We start from the raw sequence: 21,203 nt of genomic DNA on the forward strand, positions 1-21,203 counted from the left end.
GATTTTTTTAATCATTTATTTATTTCCTCTAATTATATTGACCCTATTGTCACAATCAGCTCAGCTCATCGTCCAATTAAATCATAGTTTAACAGCAGAAACAATTCGTTTGATAGATCATTTAGCATGAATAATTTGCCAATATATTGTAGGTTATTGATTTCCTCCAGCTAAGCCCTGGCATTGAAACTGTCCATTATTGACACAAAACACTTGCACTGCCCTAGGCACATGATGCTCTGGACAGAAGACTCTCCACTCTTCTATTGCTCTGATCAAACTCAGTCGCCAGATTTAAAGAAACAAGCGGCCAGGTCCACGGAAATAAGTCACAGAAATTGCCTTGAATATTTATGAAAACGTTTCAACAACACCAATCCTTTTAACAACATATTAATCTGAGGGTCCTTCACATGAACCATTGGTCAAGTCTACCACATCTCCCCTGAAAGTTACTTATATGAAAACAAGCCCAAGTCGCTTGTAACAGCCAGACATGGCAACATGACTTCCAGCACACAACAGATATTTCAAAATCTTGACTTTACAGCCTTGCATAAGTATTAGGACCTACATGTTGAATACAACAGCCAACAAGAATGCACACTGTGACACTACACTCTGTATCAAAGCCCGACCACTGTGATTATAAAAGAAACAACCTACTCCTTGAGAACAGCAAGAGCAACTATACAGCAGAGCAGGTAGGCTATAAGGCTGGTTTGTTGTGGTTTCCACCGTTTCCTTGATTAATCCTGAGGACCCGACGTGAAAATTTACTTGCTTCCAATCTAACAAAAAACAGTCTGCTCTGCTGTGAACTGGTAATGTGTGAAATGACTGTTTGAAAATCTGCCACACAGTTAGGCACAGCAGCAAACTGGCTGCACCGTTCAGTTCACACGTGTGTATGTGGCAGGCAGCTCCTCCCACAGAGGTTGTCGTATTAAAAAAAAATATGTGTGTGCGTGCAATAGTAATATGTCACACTATCAGTGTTTATATCATATATCATATATATCAGTGGCCCGTTTGACTTGAACAGGGTTCAGCCTCCAGGAAGAAACCCTAAAATACAAAGTTATTACACCATTGCACATAAAAACGACTCCAGGGTGTCCAATGAAGTACTGTCACATGAACAACTGGAAAAATACAAAAAAATGTGGCACTCCATCTTTAAAACACCAACAGGGGTTCCGGTCCTAAATGTCTTAACAACCTGAAACAGTTTGGGAACCAGTCATCTAGTCAAGACCATCAAAGCATGCCCGTGATGTTGACCTTGGTGTCAGAGTTGGAGGCGTTCAGGTTTTGGTTCAGAGGTTGCTGCCAGTCACACACACACACACACACACACACACACACACACACACACACACACACAGTGGTGGCAGTGTACTGGGCTTACAAGTACTGTCGTCAAAGTAAGTTCAAACTGACACAAGCTAAAGTAACGTCGTCGACGTTAAGGCTTTTCCAGCCTAGCTGCAAGCTCAGCCTGATGACCTAATAGTCTAACTTGCCTAAGGCTGCAGTGCAGACACCCTGCTACATGTATTTTTACCAGCTGCTTCGAAGGATTAATTGATTTAATCAATTTGGGCTTGTTTTCAGAATGGACACTTTTTTATATACATTATTTCAATAGAGAGATCGTATCGACATCGGTAATATCGGTTATAACAGCAATTAATTATATGGGATATCAATATCGGCCAAAATGTCTCATCGAGACATCCCAAATTGGAGTAGAAATAAATGTATTGGAAACTGGAATATACTCAGTATAAATACCTCAAAATAAGTACAGCAGACAGAGGCCCTTGTCTTGCTGTCAGTAGTAGCCTATTGATGTTGGTATGTTTATCTGTTATCAGGCTGTTACCAGGCCAGTATTGACGTTCCTTATCCACAGATTAAGGCCATTGACACTGGAAGGCTTTCAGATACGCAAAGCTTCGATGATTTCAATTAGTGCAAAATGCTGATAAAAATTATTTAAAAATAAACATCCTCGCATAATGTGCACTGCTTTATGGGATCTACTTTCAAGTCTTTCTTTAATCCTTTAAGTTTCGTGTTCCTTAAATTCTGATTATTTAAGCCTATGCAACACTAAACCTGGGCGATTTTTCTCCCAGACAATTCTGTTTTTGTGATTTTCACAATGTTGCTGATGTCGGAGGTGGGTGGGTCTTTCATAATAAATACATTCATAGTGCTCAGTAACATCATAGAAGGTATAGGTTTGTTTCCCCGGCATGCCCATATTGTTTTTCCTACGAGCATTTCGTGATAGAGTGGTAGAGAGACATCCTCCCACAATGGCCTTTTTGTTTTCACTGGACCATGCAGGGACTTTATTTATTTATTCCATGTTTAAATGTTAAATATTAGTACCTCAAGTTGCCATGAGCTGTTGCACTTTAATATATTTTGCTGAGAAGCATTTTTATGGAATATATATTTTTATTTTCTCTACGCCACTTTAATGTCTCTGATCCTGTGGACACAAAGCAGACAGTGTCCTCCGTGTCACAACCTTTTTCGCGTCCTTGTGTGTGTGTGTGTGTGTGTGTGTGTGTGTGTGTGTGTGTGTGTGTGTGTGTGTGTGTGTGTGTGTGTGTGTGTGTGTGTGTGTGTGTGTGTGTGAGTGCGCGTGTGCGTGCGTGCGTGCATGCGTGGTGCGTGCAACCTTCAAAGACCTCTAACAACATTTGAAGCACTCCCAAAAGGCCTCCAACCATGACACCATGCATGTTTCAGTGGTAGAATGCAGCTCATTACTTTGACTGAAGAAGTACTGTAACATACTATGGTACACTACAGTATGTTAAAGGACCACTTCACCACTTTTCAACCTATCTTCATATAATAGGTCCTCACTAATAATCATGAAAAAATGGCGCAATGTTTTTCTACTCTGTCTGTGTCTCATAGGAGGGCTGTGGGCAGTTCAGAAACCGTCTTCCAGTGACAATCCAAGCTAATAGAAACTGCAGGCTTTCTAGTCCTGAGAAGTTGCAATGCGAAAATGGAAGCCATCGTTCTCACGATAATGAAAATCCTTTAAAAAAAAATCTGCCTAATGATGATGTCACTGGAAGACGGTTTCTAAACTGCCCACAGCCACCATTTCTTGTATGTCCCTCTTGCAATACTTTATACTTTTACTCCACCAAATCTCAGAGGCAAATGTTGTGCGTGCGTGCGTGTGCACCAACTTTGTCCTACACAAACCCAGTGTCTGAGCAAATAGGCATAGTGTCATGATGATGTATGATGATAAGAGTGCCCCTCACTTCACATGGGTGTTATTTTGTCTATAATAATACAAAACGAAAAGAAAACTTGTGAAATGGAACATTCTTCATCATGAGTACTTTAGCTTGTGTCAGTTTGAGCTTACTTTGACGACAGTACTTACTTGTAAGCCCAGTACACTGCCACCACTGTGTGTGTGTGTGTGTGTGTGTGTGTGTGTGTGTGTGTGTGTGTGTGTGTGTGTGTGTGTGTGTGTGTGTGTGCGCGCACACACACACATGTGCGTGCGCAACCTTCAAAGACTGGCAGCAACCTCTGAACCAAAACCTGAACGCCTCCAACTCTGACACCAAGGTCAACATCACGGGCATGCTTTGATGGTCTTGACTAGATGACTGGTTCCCAAACTGTTTCAGGTCAAGGACCCCCAAATTTACACTAATTAGCCCACAGACCCCCATTTGAAAAGATATGCCAGGGACCCCCATAAGAGAAGATTTTGACGGCTCTATAGCAGTGATTCTCAACCCGTTTAATTTCAAGGACATGCATAATAGTCTACAGACCTACCTTAATGGCATTTATATCTCTGGGACCCCAATTTATATTGTAAAATTAATGTTAATTTAACTCTGAGAACTCCATTTTGGTTCCTAAGTATCATTTAGCTGGGAGTCAGGAACCAGCTGGATTTAGCTGGAACTCCCTAAAAGGACCACTGGGGGTCCCCAGACCACACTTTGGGAACCACTGGACTAGATGACTGGTTCCCAAACACTGGGTCGGGACCCATTTGTGGGTCACGGACAAAATCCCGTGACTGTTTTGTTGTTGTGTTTTTGAGGGTTTGTGTACACACAGACATTGCGTTAACGCAAACATTGAATGCCATTGACAATGAATGGCCAGCTTGGGGTGTTGAAGACGAAGGCAAGGGCGCAAATTGCTATTGGCCGGAATGAGATGATGTATGATGACGCATTGACGCATGATGATAAGATCACCCCTCACTTCACACGGCTCGTGTGATCCCTCCTCTTGCCAACTCGGATCACTCGACTGTCCAGCTCATGCCCACTTACAAATCTGTCTTAAAGTCCAGTAAGCCTGTACAAAAAACTGTGATACAGTGGTCAGAGGACAGTGTGGAGGCTCTTAAGGGCTGCTTCCTATGCACAGACTGGAGCATTTTTCATGATCTAGAATTGAATGAGGCTACAGAGACCGTAACGGATTACATTAACTTCTGTGTGGACAATGTCGTCCCAAAAAAGTCCATTCGCCACTTCCCTAACAACAAGCCCTACATCACCAAGGAGGTAAGCCTGTATTAACAGCAAGAAAGTGGCTTTTAAAAATGGGGACATGGCTGTGGCCCAAAGGGAGCTCAATCGGATGTTGTCCCTGGCCAAAAGAAACCACCGAGCTGCACTAGAGGAGAGTGTCGGCACCATGAACACTAAGGCCCAGATTTTGAAGATCCGTTTTACAATGAGGTAATAGCCTACATAAATTGCCCTCGCTCTGCGCACAATGGTATTATGAAAGGCTTATCGGCCCGTGTTGAACGCACTCGGCCCGTGTTGAACGCACACACATTATGGCATACGGCGTTCCTGAATATTTTAGCATTGTGGGAGTGTCCATACAGTATGTTAATTATTTTCGCTTTGCGCAATTTGATATTAAGCCCCTTGACCTAGAAACTCAGCGCATAACGATTAGACGTGGGTCTGACCACCTCATAAACGCAACAAGCACTGTTTGATTTTACACTTGAGCGGCTCTGGGAGGCTGCTAGAGTGTTGCCATGTCTGTTTATTATAAGCGGCTTCTTTTTCTGTAAAGTTGCTTGTAAATATTGGTAGTTGTACTATTTTGTGGTTGCTTTTCTTGTTCCTAAAGTGGTTATTTGGGCTTTTCTCCTAATGTTGTTTAAACCAGTGATCCTCACACAGCACATTCCCATGTCAAGGATCCCCAGATGAATGCATTTGCCCAACTAAGGACGGCTAATCCAAAAATTTAATACAACATTTCCAAGATTTCTTTTGAAAATAGCAGATCTATACCAGCTCACAATGCATCACATTCATTCATTAAAACTATGAACTCTGACTGCAGGGGGATATATATATGATCATTATAACAATGTGCAAGAACATATTTAAAAAGAAGGAAGAACTTTATATTTGTGGACAATCAAAATATGTTTTTATATTTTAATGTGGTGTCATTAAAATGAATCTGGATATGGCAGACTCACTATCTAGAAAATAAAAACATGGCACTTAATTTAAAATAGGTTGCAGACCCCTGTTATATGCGTTTATTTTTATAGACCTATTTACTTGTTTCTATGAGACATGGCAACAGCCTTTTTTGCGTCTTTTTTTGTAAAATGTTGAGATTAGAAACGGCCATAATTCTTTCATTTCTCAACCTTAAAAATAAATAAAAACATCTCCATAATCCTTGGGAAGTTTGCTTTCATATGCTGTATCACACCCTTGAAGTCTTCTTCAATAAAATGCTATGAGCGAAGACCATATACCATCGGGGCCACAGGCATAGCATTAAGCAGCAACATTCAACTCATTCCTTCATCATGACTTGAATGAAATAAAATATAATAAACGTTATTTTACTGGTGTTTTTAAATAGAAACAAATTATTTTGAGGCATAAAGGTGACAGCATGCAGTGCAATAGGAATAATTAACCCAAATGTGACAAAGTCATGTCATGTCTTCTATGGTGCCAGCCTGACGAAATGTAATACCACGATCCCCAAAGTGCGCATATGTGACATCAGCTGACTGGTCAAGAGAATAGTACAGACATGTTGATTGGGTACGTCTCAAACACGCCTTAAACACACCCATGACTAATTCAAGGCCGTTTTGCGCAATCCACGGGGTGTCGAAAGCGCTTCTAACATGCCCAAAATTGCAATATGACATACAACACGCCCCCAGCTCATAAAACTGTAATATGATTAGTAATATTATTTGAAGTCCTTAATGGCACCCTAAGGGTCTATGGGATCATATATGAAAAAAATTACGAACATGAACACGAACCGAAATCCCATTGCTACACTGGATGAACTAGCAAAAGCCAATGAATTGAATGACTTTTTCCTCCGTCATGACACTGACTCCTCAGAGCAGGAGTCTGTGGACTTTAATATTGATTCTATCATGTGTAACGCTTCTGATCGACTTCTCATTGATCCTAAACAGGTCCAGAGTGTCTTTAGCAGGGTATGCAACACAAAATCAATGGGGTTTTGCCTGCCTTGTTGTTAAAAAAGTGCTCTGTAGAGCTTACAGCTGCCTGGTGCCCTATTTTCCAACAGTCTGTAGACAAACACATGGTTCCTGATATCTGGAAAAAGTCACTAATAATTCCTGTTCCCAAAGTATCTTGTCCCTCTGTGAACAAAGATTATAGACCAATTGCTTTAACTTGTGGGGTTATGAAATGTTTTGAGAGAATTATCGTGAACTCTGTCCAGCTCAAATCTAGAATAGCTAAAATGGAAAAAACTGCCATGAAGGTAATTGGTAGGAAAGATTCTCCATCTCTTCAGACAATCTTTGAGAAAGCGGTGCTCAGTCTGTCAAATAGAGTGTTGTCTGATCCTTCACATATATTATCTTCAGAGTATGAGCTGTTACCCTCTGGTAGACGCTACAGAGCGTGTCGTTGCAAGAGCAACCGCTTCAAACTTTATTTTCTCCCCACTTCAATTGTTCTACTAAACAACCGCCACATAGTTCATAGTTCTTAGTGGGGAAGGGACTTCTTGACCTTCATCAGTTATTTATTGCACTTTACTGTGATTGTGATACTCTAAACTGTGAACACTTTTTTATATTATATATCTTCTCTTATTGCAATTTGCACTCCCCTTGTGATACTCTTGTGACTGTACTTTGCTGCTACTGTGTATTGTCTTTTGTGTATTGTCTGTCTGTTTTAAAAAGCGTTGATGTACTAATGCACTTTGCCCAAGACAAATTTCCCCTCGTGGGACAATAAAGTATATCTCATCTCATCTCATCCTATATTCAGCTATAGTGTAGATTGTTTTCCTAATACAAACAACTCCTTAAGTGCTATTATGCCCAGAGGGCAGAGGCCAAGAGATGGGGTCGTTGCCAGTGCCAGACGTTCTCTAAAAAAGTCTCCCAAAAGCTACCGGATGCGCCGAATATCGCATTTTTGGCAGATTATGATCCAAAATGCATACAAAAACGGCTTGTGCGCGTGCACGCAGGATTTTTGGCCGTTTCTGCTACAAATGCTACAACATGCTAACGTGATGCTAATCAAACGGGGATTAACACGGATTAAACAAATATCGCCTTTACGGCTCTGGCACGCTGGACAGAGCAAAGGTAAGCTCATCTTTACTGCTATGGCACTTATCCTGATGACATTGACAATGAATGGATAATTTACGTCACAAGCAAATCGACATGTTACAGTACGCCATGATGACTTGCGATGATAAGAGCGCCACTCACTTCACACTGATTTGTCTTTCAATGTGTGTTCAGTGCCGAGCGCTCCTCCCAGGAAGGTGGAGGCGGAGCCTGTGAACAGCACGGCGGTGCGCGTGGCGTGGAAAGCTCCGCTGGCCGCGCGGCAGCACGGCGTCGTCAGGGGATACCAGCTGGTCTACTCCAGGCTGCACGACGGAGAGCCCCGCGGACAGCCCGTCATCATCGATGTAGCCCTGCCCCAAGCTCAGGTAAGGAACTAACTGTCTTCATATGGGTGTAGCCCTGCCCCAAGCTCAGGTAAGGAACTAACTGTCTTCATATGGGTGTAGCCCTGCCCCAAGCTCAGGTAAGGAACTGTCTTCATATGGATGTAGCCCTGCCCCAAGCTCAGGTAAGGAACTAACTGTCTTCATATGGGTGTAGCCCTGCCTCAAGCTCAGGTAAGGAACTGTCTTTATATGTATGTAGCCCTGCCCCAAGCTCAGGTAAGGAACTGTCTTTATATGTATGTAGCCCTGCCCCAAGCTCAGGTAAGGAACTAACTGTCTTCATATGGGTGTAGCCCTGCCCCAAGCTCAGGTAAGGAACTAACTGTCTTCATATGGGTGTAGCCCTGCCCCAAGCTCAGGTAAGGAACTAACTGTCTTCATATGGGTGTAGCCCTGCCCCAAGCTCAGGTAAGGAACTGTCTTTATATGGATGTAGCCCTGCCCCAAGCTCAGGTAAGGAACTAACTGTCTTCATATGGGTGTAGCCCTGCCCCAAGCTCAGGTAAGGAACTGTCTTCATGTGGATGTAGCCCTGCCCCGAGCTCAGGTAAGGAACTGTCTTTATATGTATGTAGCCCTGCCCCAAGCTCAGCTAAGGAACTGTCTTTATATGGGTGTAGCCCTGCCCCAAGCTCAGGTAAGGAACTGTCTTTATATGGATGTAGCCCCGCCTCGAGCTCAGGTAAGGAACTGTCTTCATGTGGATGTAGCCCTGCCCCGAGCTCAGGTAAGGAACTGTCTTTATATGGATGTAGCCCTGCCCCAAGCTCAGGTAAGGAACTAACTGTCTTTATATGGATGTAGCCCTGCCCCGAGCTCAGGTATGGAACTGTCTTTATATGGATGTAGCCCTGCCCCAAGCTCAGGTATGGAACTGTCTTTATATGGATGTAGCCCTGCCCCAAGCTCAGGTAAGGAACTGTCTTTATATGGATGTAGCCCTGCCCCAAGCTCAGGTATGGAACTGTCTTTATATGGATGTAGCCCTGCCCCAAGCTCAGTTAAGGAACTGTCTTTATAGCCCTGCCCCAAGCTCAGTTAAGGAACTGTCTTTATAGCCCTGCCCCAAGCTCAGGTAAGGAACTGTCTTTATATAGATGTAGCCCTGTCCCAAGCTCAGGTAAGAAACTGTCTTTATATGGATGTAGCCCTGCCCCAAGCTCAGGTAAGGAACTGTCTTTATATGGATGTAGCCCTGCCCCAAGCTCGGGTATGGGACTGTCTTTATATGGATGTAGCCCTGCCCCAAGCTCGGGTATGGAACTGTCTTTATATGGATGTAGCCCTGCCCCAAGCTCAGGTATGGAACTGTCTTTATATGGATTTAGCCCCTGCCACAAGCTCAGGTAAGGAACTATCTTTAAATGGATGTAGCCCTGCCCAAAGTTGAGGTAAGGAACTGGCATCACGGATGTAGCCCTGCCCGAAACACAGGTAAGGAACTGTCTTTCCTGGATGTATAGCCCTACCCCAAGCTCAGGTAAGGACAGGGGTGGAGAAAGTACTTGCATGTTTGTGAAATTGGCAGATCTAGCTCACAATGTGTCGCATTGGGAGCTTGTAGAACTGCTATTTTCAAATGGCCAAAATGCATTTAGGGCTGAAGAGTCCTAGACTCTGTCTTCTCCCTTCCTTAAAACACCTTGGACAACGCTCCACGCGTCCTAGACTCTTTTCCCTTCCTTAAAGCACCCTGGACATCGCTCCACACATCCTAGACTATTTTCCCTTCCTTAAAGCACCCTGGACATTGCTCCACTCGTCCTAGATTATATTCCCTTCCTTAAAACACCCTGGACAATGCTCAACACGTCCCAGACTCTTCTCCCTATCCTAAAACACCCTGGACAACGCTTCACACATCCCTGACTCTTCTCCCTATCCTAAAACACCCTGGACAACGCTTCACACATCCCTGACTCTTCTCCCTATCCTAAAACACCCTGGACAACGCTCCACACTGCGTTTCCAGCTTGCATGTGGATCTGTTACGGTAGTATGATCAAGTAGGGCATCCATTCATCAAAAAACGAATTCACAAACCTTTAGAATACAGAGATAGGAGGTTTCTGCCCGACAGCATCGCTTAATTAATGCACTTCAGACAGATTTATTCCTCATAATGTGCCTCTGACGTATTTTGGTCGTTCAGGGCCCCCGTCTGCCGTGCGTCTGATTTAATTCACGACAGACACTTTGTCACCAATTTCCTCATCACCGCTTTCTGCTGGATACATTATTGATGACGATGGCCGCTCAAGGCCCTTTATGCATTCACAAGGAGAAGATGACGTATACTGTGTATTTTGTCTTTTGCGACAGTCAGCAACAATCAGCAGTCACTAACTAGAGTGTGTGTGTGTGTGTGTGTGTGTGTGTGTGTGTGTGTGTGTGCGTGCGTGTGTGTGTGTGTGTGTGTGTGTGTGTGTGTGCGCGTGTGCGTGCATGTGCACAAGTATATAGAATAAGTGAAATAGACAAATGGTTGCTTCATGTTTATAGGAATAAATAAGTAAATAAATAAACAAGCAGACAAACAAACAAAAAATATATATAATATGAATGAATGAATGAATGAATGAATGAATGAATGAATGAATGAATGAATGAATGAATGAATGAATGAATGAATGAATGAATGAATGCACATGGGGAGGAAGGGGCATCAACAGAAATGACTTCAGTGTCACTGTCATTTCCATGGCTGATGTCACTGTGAGCACGGAGCAGATTGAATTGTCCAGGCCATCTGCTGTCTAACAGCAGAGACACGTGAAGCTGACAGCTGATTAGTCCATGACTCACACACAGGTCTTTTTTTTCTTTTCGTTTTTATCATTTTTTTTCTTTTCATCATAAGACCCAATTACTGAATGTCAAGTCTCCAGGTTTTCTTCAGCATAATGTATTACACTTATTTACGACAACACTATGGCATATTAGGAGTCCAATTAGTTTGCAAATGTTTTATTTGCAAGGATGCCCTTAACCCATTCTGACCGGGCACCCATTTTGGTGTTAGCATCATGTTATGCTTTAGCTATTTAAAAATAGCAGATCTACAAGCTCATATCGCGCCACCGAGTGGCGCGATACGAGCTTGTAGTTCTGCTATTTTTGAAAAATCGAAGACACTTTTAGAATCTGATCTCAGGTCAGAATGGGTTAATAATGAAACTGTCAGAATGTAATAGACATTTTTAGAATCTAAATTCTGACCAGGACCACAAACCAGATCCCTGAGTCACACGCACGCACGCACACGCACGCATGCACACGCACACGCACACACACACACTTTTACACCACTATTATTTGGATGTTGTGTCGACATAATGGCGTGTGTGTGTGTGTGTGTGTGTGTGTGTGTGTGTGTGTGTGTGTGTGTGTGTGTTGTCTCGACCGGATGTTGATCTAACGCTGGGCGATGAGAAGCACAGGCCGGTGGACCGGACCGGACCATTTCCACTGTAGTAGAACACAATACTTTGGGTTGGATTAGAAATTACGATTAGAGACATTACGTTTGCATGTAGATCTGCTATTTTATTTGGTCTCACCGCGCAAAAAGCATGGCTATATGGATGTGTATATTACAGGAAACTCCCGTTAAACTTTCCAACAAACTCCGGTAAACTCCCGAATTGTCCCATCATACCTATTACCATTATATCACTGTATATGCCTGCTAAACTTGAGGTTTACGGGCAAATCTATTTTCAACTATTTGTCAGAAAGACGTCCCAAAATGTCCTCAGAAGTATAGTAATAAGAACATGCTATTTTGGTACTGCGTGTTATTATTATGTTTTTGTTTATATTGTTTTTAAAATTGCTTTATTCAAATCAACATTTCAATCAATCATGCGTGAGCGTGCATGCGTGCTTATCCCATTCTGACCGGGCACCCATTTTGGTGTTGGCATCAAGTTATGCTTTAGCTATTGAAAAATAGCAGATCTACAAGCTCATATGGCGCCACCGAGTGGCGCGATACGAGCTTGTAGGTCTGCTATTTTTGAAAAATCGAAGACACTTTTAGAATCTGATCTCAGGTCAGAATGGGTTAATAATGAAACTGTCAGGATGTAATAGACATTTTGAGAATCTTATCTCAGGTCAGAATGGGTTATATGTGCGTGCGTGTGTCTGTGTGGGTCCCTGGATCCGCCAGGCCAGTTTTCCCCTTTTCCATAATAACTCTGAACATTTTATTAGTGCAGGGAAAAAAGCTTTGTTCTGTCACTTTTCCTTTATTTTCTGAGATCACGCAATAAAGATAAGAGAGGAGAGAGAGAGACACAGAGAGAGAGAGAGAGAGAGAGAGAGAGAGAGAGAGAGAGAGAGAGAGAGAGAGAGAGAGAGAGAGAGAGAGAGAGAGACACAGAGAGAGAGAGAGAGAGAGAGCATGAAATTATGTTTGGAAAATGTCTTTTGTGATTCCATCAGTGTAATCCGCTCTGTAACTGTGCGTGCGTGCGTGTGGTGCGTGCGTCCGTGTGAGAGACAGAGAGAGAGGCATTTTGATGCATGTTATCCATTTAATCCTAACTTCCTAACCTACGTTATTATTTATTCAAAAGATACAAAAACATTATGTTGCAATACTGTATAACAACAACTACTCCGAAACCTGATGCTCAATGTTCCCCCTAACGTGCGCCCGTGCGCGCGCGCGCACATGGCCAAATGCTCTCGCGCACAACTGAAATCTGTCGCGCACAGACACCGACGCTGGTGTAAAAAAAAGTTTTCTTTAAAAGAAAAAGGTGTTCCCCCCCGAGTATCATCTACATTACAGTAATAATACCTATCCTGAGTCGACATTTGCCCACACTTTATTTCTATTTACTTCAGTTTATTTAGATTACACACTGACACACACACTGAGGCGAGGCGACAGACAGGTCTCCTCCCCTCCTTTTTTGACTCTTTGCTCTCCTCTCCTCTCCTCCTGTGTATACTGCGCCCAGTGCGCCGTCTGCGCGGCGAGTGAAGACCTTAATAGGTGGAGACGTAGCAGGCAGCACTGCAGTGCAGTCAGTGTGTGAAACCCCAAGAACCAGATAAGATCGCGTTGCGCCTTGGACCCGTGCGTTGATGGGACATTTAGATTTAAAAGGCGAACGGATGGAAGTGCGGCTGTGCGCAACAAGGAGAGGGGGAATAACGTTAGCTTCGCATTAGCTGGTTAGCTAACGTTGTTATCACTACAGCACAACAAGCCTCCGCAGTCCAGTGTACTTGTGAATGAAACAACATGTGGAAGTTAACATTAATCTCTAGCGGTCTAGTTCCATATGGAACCTCTCTCTGTAATTATCCAATCTGTTAATACAGCTTTCTTCAATCAATCAATCAATCCCTCTGCTATGTAGAGCTACATATAATAATAGCTCATATCTGGCGTAGTAGGGGCTGCTGACGTTCGACAATCTGAGAAACTATAGGAGTTGACACACCAACAAACTCAGTCTTAGTGTGTGTGTGTGTGTGTGTGTGTGTGTGTGTGTGTGTGTGTGTGTGTGTGTGTCCCAATAAAGTTTACGGTTTCTCATGCCCTCCATGTAATGCACAATTGAGTACTGAGTAGGCTATTCATATACCAGTCGTTCTCAACCCAGATGACAGTGAAGTGACAATTTAAGGACTTTTAAGACTTTTATAATGCCTCAAAGGCTCTAAAAGAAAAAATACCATTACTGCATCAAAAGTAATCAGCAAACCATGCTATAAAAACTGGTCAAACTGGTGAAAATAGCCGATCTACAAGTTCACAACGAGCTTGTAGATTGGCTATTTTCACAATATTTATCTGTGGAACCATTCTGTTGCTTGTCTGGGTGGGGGGGTCCCCAGTTCAAATATGATTACTTTGGGGGCCTGAAAAGGTTGAGAACCACTGATAACTGAATATTTCTAAAATTGCTAGCCTACCACCTTGATATAAAATAAAAAAATTGTAACTTGCGTAACCTTATGTAACTATTCATTGATTCACTCGTATACCAAAATCCATTTTGAAAAAAGAAAAGAAATCACACCTGTGTGAAGTGAGGGGCGCTCACTTCGCATTATCTAACGTTTGGATAGTTGGTGTCAAGGTGACGTATGTTTGCTCAGTAGTTGCTGATGTCTGCTCAGGAGGTTTGAGTGTTTGCTCAGACCGAAAAAAAATTAGAGGGAACATTGCTGATGCTGTAGGTTTACACTCTCTATAACTAGTCGACATTCGCCCAGGGTGATTCGCTATTTCGCTTGCTGTGTAGCATTTGTCAAGGAATACTCAAAGCTTTTATACCATTAGGACAGTGGTTTTCAATCCGTTTCATTAAGGCCCATTATTTATTCTGCATTTGAGCCACGGCCAACCATTTGATGAGTTTAAGAACCGCTTGTCCACAATTCCATGTGGTACCATTAGGAGAGACAACAGGCAAATCACAAAAATAACAATATTTCTACATTCTCTTTAGTTGTGTAGTCTTTGTTTAAGTTTTATTAAGTAATGTAATAAGTAATAATTAATAACGGTTAACAATAATATAACTCTTGAGAGTATCAAATAAAACCATATGGACCCGTAAGGGTCCGTTGGTTTCATTTTACACCATCAAGAGTTAAAGATAAAGGTCCATTTGGTTACAACTCTCCATCATTTACCTGGGGACGACCTGGAACCTCCTGAAGGACCACTGGTTGAAAACCACTGCATTAGGACACTAAACCCACAACCATGTCTCAACAAAAGACTTGAGATGATGGAGCAATAAACCTTTAACCCATTTTGGGCGTGAACCCCTTTTGGTGTTTTAAAGCACTATGCTATACTTTAGCTATTGAAAAATAGCAGATCTACAAGAAAGATAAAGAAGGTTTTTCAGAAAATTGTCAGGATTTTGAAGATATCTTTTAAATTTCGACGTCAGGCCTATATGGGTTAAGGTCTGTAAACAGGAGACAACAGGAGTGTGACGGATGAGATAATCTCGCAGGCGATGGCTGTACTGTACCTTAAAATACTTTTATAAGGGATATATGATTAAATGTTTATACATCTCATTTTCTCGATACAACACAGGCTATATTAGCTCATTTCTAAAGCTACAAAGGCTATGGCGTGTCATAATAATACAGTACCACTACATTAATTTGAACACTTTAGTTACTATAGTTACTTTGTGGATTTTGATTTAGATTACAAAACATGTATTAACCACGTCAGCCCTCTATATACAGTACATTTCGGCCATTTGAAAATATGCGACGCATTGTGAACTTGAACAATATGAGTATTTTAGTACATTTTGAATACAGGACTTCTACTGCCGCATTGATGATAACATGCAGCATAAATTGCAGTCAATGGCTGCAGTTAATGGGTCTGTTCCCGGATCGTCCGTTTTTCCTGTCATGCTGACTGAACCTCTCTCTCTCTCTCTCTCTCTCTCTCTCTCTCTCTCTCTCTCTCTCTCTCTCTCTCTCCCATCAGGAGGTGATCATAGGGGGCCTCCTTCCAGAGACCAGTTACTCCGTCACGGTAGCAGCCTACACCACCAAGGGGGATGGTGCGCGCAGCAAAGCTAAAGTCGTCTCCACCACCGGAGCAGGTGTGTGTGTGTGTGTGTGTGTGTGTGTGTGTGTGTGTGTGTGTGTGTGTGTGTGTTTGTGTGTGTGTGTGTGTACGTGTGCGCGCGCATGCGTGCGTGCGTGGCGACCATGCACATTTAAATATCGCCCGAGTGAAGAGTGTTAAGAATTGACCCATTACGACGGATTCATACGTTGCAGCACTTGTTTTCTATCACAGTAGGGAGACACCTGCATACATGCGCGCACACCTACGCATGTGGTCAAAATGAGTTAATAGCACAGGCAGACTCTTCACATGTCAGAGCTGAAATTGACATGTAAATACGAAATACATGCTTAAACATGTAGCTAGGTGTAATGTTAGAATCCACAGAAGTGAACATTTCAAGCCTGTTTTCTCAACTCGCTGTTTCTGCTCTATAAGGCCTAAAAAAAGAAAAACGTTGGTTTCCGATTGGCTGTCATTTTTGGGCTGAGTAGGTAGGGAATTTATTTTATTTTATTTTATTTTATTATTTTTCGTGGGAAGGATGGGTAGCAAGGTTTTTTTTTCTTTTTTTCCCACGGCAATGATGGATAGGCTTCTTTTTTAATAACTTCAATATTTGCCTGAAATACCATCTTTTAAATAATGAATGGTTCAAGCACACATAACACTACAGCTAAACATTTGAAAACTTTGAATAGAATGTCCACACACTGGTTGAATACTTTAGAGTTTTAATTCAACTCCAAACCAAAGTAAAGTGCTGCATCACTCACATACCAAAAATAAATACAAATGTAAAAAAAAATATTCAAGTAATAAAGCTGAAACATGAACTTGTGTTTTGAAGCAGAGAGCTACTGGCTATCCCTGGATCAAACAAATTAACTTAAACCAACCAATGGCATGAGGAGTTGGAAAACCAAGAATACTGACTGGTGAATGAATTATACCAGGATTTGAAAATAATAAAACATTTTACCCCAGGGTATGAGATGAGCTCAATTCAGAATGAGGAGCTTTAACAATTAAGTCCATTCTAAATACTGATATACAGTATGCAGCTTAAAAGTGAATAGTGTTAGAACGGTGGTTGGTCAAACAGATTAGAACGGTGGTTGTTGAACTTGCTACCGCTGTCTGGCCTCTGGTTTGCGAACCAAATTAATTGCTTAGTGTTCAGCATCAAAGTATATAACTTAAATTAACTTGCCATATGCTTAAATGTTCTATACGCCCATCGATTAATCCGCAATAGCTCGTTTTGGAAGCGTCGGGGCTTAACGAGACACTGCTGTCTCGTTGAACCCAGCTGGGTGAATAACCTAAATCAACGTCACCACGGTAAATGCTCCATATAACTATGAAAGCGCTAATGTTAATGTTCACTGCATACACGTACTATAGTTGACCAAGCAATGTTACAGTCCACTGTAGGCTACAGCTATTTGGTTTCCAAATCGTAGTGCTGTAGACTACAGCAATTTAATTTCCGCATCGCAGCGCAGTGCGCCTCATGTGTGCCCAAAAGAACAGATCTGCAAGCTGTCGACACGCAATCGAGCGGCATGTTGATAGTTTGTATGTCTGTTATTTTGGTTAGGCAACGCACATTACGCGTGGTATGTGGGTTTGAGAGGCAATGATTAATGTAGGCCTACAGTAGCCTAGTAGATTATAGCCAAGTTGACATAATATTGTATAGCTCTGTTCTGGACTGTTGCACAACGTTAGCCAACGGTGAATGATGAAAAAGTTGCACTTTGTTAACGAGGACAGTATTGGACATGCTGCGTCACTTCAGAGGATCGCTGATACTTTGATTCAAAGATGTTTACTCACCCCTGGAAATCGCTGGAAACCATTAGAATGTTGGAAATGGAACGTGAGTTACAACCTCAAGTAGCCTACCATGCACCTCGCGATGACGCATTCCAAAACATTTGCGCACGTGATATTTTAGACGAAAGAAAACTTTATTTTGACTTTGCGCGTCCCGATGGTCTCATCAAAGATAATTTTAATGATCAAAGACCTTTTTGGTCTTGACTCGGTCGTATTCTGAGCTTTTTTTTTTGTTCTTTTTTTTTTTTTTCACCAAATGCCAATAAAATAATATGAGTCGCGCATATTTAATAGAGTCGGTCGGCAACCGGAAACCAACGTTTTTTTTTGTTAGGCCTAAGCCATATCTCTGGTGGGTCAAACTGAACAACCACTTTGAAGCTATATGATTCCCTGCTTTCATATGACATGAAAAAAACGAAAACTCAGTCAAATTTGGTCACATTTGTAGAATCTGGTCTCAGGTCTAAATGGGTGTAATGAATCCTTTTCTCGTGCACCAGTCCCAGGCAAGCCGACCATGATGATCAGCACCACCATCGGCAACACGGCCCTCATCCAGTGGCAGCCCCCGAAGGACATGGTGGGAGAGCACCTGGGCTACCAGCTGCACTACAAGAGGACAGAGGAGGTAGGTATAGACATGGTGGGAGAGCACCTGGGTAACCGGTAGATGTCCAAAGATGTCCAATGACATCCAGCAATCAGGCAAATAACTGGGGAAATGCATTTGCCATAAATGCCCGTTTTAGTTTCACCCAGTGCTACCAGCTGCACTAAGAGGACAGAACAGGTAGGAGAGCACCTGGGCTACCAGCTGTAGCCTGGCGAATCAGCCGTTGCCAAACAAAAAGCGCCTGCCGGCGAATTGTGATTTGAGTCTGGCTTATTAGCCAGGCTATACCAGCTGCACTACAGGTAGGACATGGTGGGAGAGCACCTGGGCTACCATCTGCACTTCTGAGGAGGCAGTGTTGCTTTCGCCGACTATATATATATCAGGGCCTGGGCCTGGGCCTGGGCCCTTGCGGGTTCCCAAGATTATATATATAAAAAAAAATGTTTTTTGTTTTTGCAACTTAGCTGGAAAATGGAAATTGAGAGTTCACATAGTGTATGCATAAACTTTCCTTAATGATTATATCTGGTTTCAGTATTTATTTATCTCTATTATTGTAGTGGTCAATTTGCATTGGGATGGGGAGGGGCCAAAGCATTTCCGGGGGTCCCCAGCCAAAAACATTGAGAACCCCTGATGACGAAAAAAGTTCGTCGACTACCTTTTTTCACAGAGGAAGACTAAACAGTTGATTTTGATTTTGGGCTCTATTTTTTTGGTCCATGCTAAACCCCTTATCCCTAAACTACTTTGCCTTTTTTACTATTTTTGAAAAACATTTTTGAATAGTTAAAATAGCCAATCTACAAGCTCACAACGTGTCGATGTAGATTTGCTATTTTTAACTAAACGTTTTTCAAAATAGTAAAGGAAGATAAGTTTAGGGATTAGGGTTTAGCATGGACGAAAATAGAACCCTCAAACCATGATGAAAAATGTCCGTCGACTACCGTTTTTCACAGAGGAAGACTAAATGAAAAGTTGATTTAGTCTCTAAAAATGTATTGTAAATGTAACAGTGTTATATAATTACACAAAATACGATACACATAAGTGCTTTTACCTGACTTAATTCTCCATGGTTCATGTAAGAATACAAAGTGCATGCATTGGTGCATGGTCACAGCTCCTATTCTGACCGGGCACCCATTTTGGTGTCGGCATCATGTCGTGCTTTAGCTATTTAAAAATAGCAGATCTACAAGCTCATATCGCGCCACCGAGTGGCGCGATACGAGCTTGTAGGTCTGCTATTTTTGAAAAATCGAAGAGCGACTGACATTTTTAGAATCTGATCTCAGGTCAGAATGGGTTCATCAGACCAGTGTGTGTCCGGCGGAAACCTCGTATGAATCTGATCTCAGGTCAGAGTCTCCTCCATATGCCCCGGTATAAATGCTCTGCCACACCTCCACCTCTTCCTTGTGTATATCCGTATTGGAATGAGGTGGGTGTCTTTGTTGTCTTCTCTGTATAACAAAATAAGAGAGAGAGACAAACTATACCGGTTACACTAATACATCCGGGGGTCCTTGACATGAAACAGTTTTGAGAACCACTGTCTCACTTCTTTATTCACCCTGTTATAACTGTATCTGTACTTTTAACAGGATCCAGGTCAATTAAAGCCTATTTTTAATACTACGCTTACTGCCATTGCCGTTGATTAATGGCAATTGCGCTTTTATAGCGTTTCCGATCGATCAAGCCATAGTGCTACTTACGTTAGCATCGGGTAGCTAGCTGTTGTTGTCACAACACTGGGTCGCCCATCTTAGATCATCGGCACCATAATAATCCATTCTATCTGTTTCTTTCAATCGCCTGTATCTCCTATTCCTTGTCCCAGATGGCATTTTCGGTCAAAACAACGTTTCTTTTATGGCACAGAGCCGGCGATGAGGAGCCTTCCAGTGCCCATCTTATGGGCAACTTAACAGTTGAACGAGACCCGTTAAACTTACTAGGATATGTCTACTTCCGGAAGTCTGGAAATGTGGCTTTTCAAAATAAGAGCTCAACTGGAAAAAATGGTGGCGTTTTCAATAAATGCTAGCGGGCTAAAGGTCATTACACACTGGCGAATTGGCGACGCGATATATTCGTGCGAATAATTCGCATTTAAAAAAAAACAATTGAAGTCCATGCAAGCTTCCACATCAGTGGCGAATGTGCGAATGTGCGAAAATGCGACCGTTTTCGCTTTTATTTGTTCGCTCTGGTGTCGTATTTTGCAGAGATTCGCAGGCGAACTGCAACATGCAATATTTCGCATTTTCAGATCGCTTATTCGCATCGCGTCGCTAATTCGCCAGTGTGTAATGACCTTAAGTGTTAACTGTCTGTCCATCTAGGAGGCCTTCACAGTCAGAGACTTCAAGAGGACGGACGACCACTTCACCGTCACCGGCTTGCACAAGGGCGCCACCTACGTGTTCAAACTGTGCGCCAAGAACCACGCGGGCAACGGCGAGGAGTACGTGAAGGTGCGTGCATGTGTTGGGCAGGAAATATATGAGATAATTTTGTCACAATCTCTAGTACAGTGGTTCCCAAACTTTTTTGCCCCGTGACCCAAAAGGGATATTCACTTTGCACTGCGTAGTGAGCTTGTAGATCAGCTTTTTTTCCCCTTTTTTTCATTCATGACATTTTTTTCTTTTTTGGTTATGTTTTTCAATCAATCAATCAATCAATGGAGATAAGCACCTTAAGAATCAGCAGGTTGGAGTCACTTTCAGGAGGAAAGAGAATGGACCCATTTATACGCTTACAGTGTCTCAGTTCAAACCTCACTTGCTTATCCTGTATCCTCTTTTGAGTCATGACATATAAATTACTTTTCTGTTTATTACATAGCTGGAGAGACCCCTGTTATCGAACAAACACTTTATCACAATATAGAGCTATTCAACACTGTTACTGAACAAATACTTCTATCATAGAGCTATTCATGTCTTTGTTTTCTTTTTCATTTCCAACATATTTTTAAAAGTACTTTATTTAAAACACACACGACCAACCAAGTGTAGACTAGTTCGCAGCAGCTTGAACAAAATGTCTGTAAGACAGTCGTAGGCCTATATTTGACAGTGCAGTGCAGACAAAAAG

The 21,203-nt window shown here is 42.3% G+C and overlaps 1 protein-coding gene across 1 annotated transcript in view; it reads left to right on the forward strand.

Annotated features, from left to right (window-relative positions):
* Nucleotides 1–21,203, forward strand: part of LOC310860576 (receptor-type tyrosine-protein phosphatase F-like) — a 224,392-nt gene that overhangs the window by 128,435 nt on the left and 74,754 nt on the right. Inside the window, exons 14-17 of the mRNA XM_083767568.1 lie at nt 7,835–8,028; nt 15,542–15,659; nt 17,977–18,104; nt 20,447–20,578. Of these exons, the coding sequence (XP_083623694.1) occupies nt 7,835–8,028; nt 15,542–15,659; nt 17,977–18,104; nt 20,447–20,578 (572 nt within the window). The remainder of the gene's footprint in view (nt 1–7,834; nt 8,029–15,541; nt 15,660–17,976; nt 18,105–20,446; nt 20,579–21,203) is intronic.

This window comes from Protomyctophum parallelum, assembly GCF_964188405.1.
Source record: "Protomyctophum parallelum genome assembly, chromosome: 6".
Taxonomy (NCBI): Eukaryota; Metazoa; Chordata; class Actinopteri; order Myctophiformes; family Myctophidae; genus Protomyctophum; species Protomyctophum parallelum.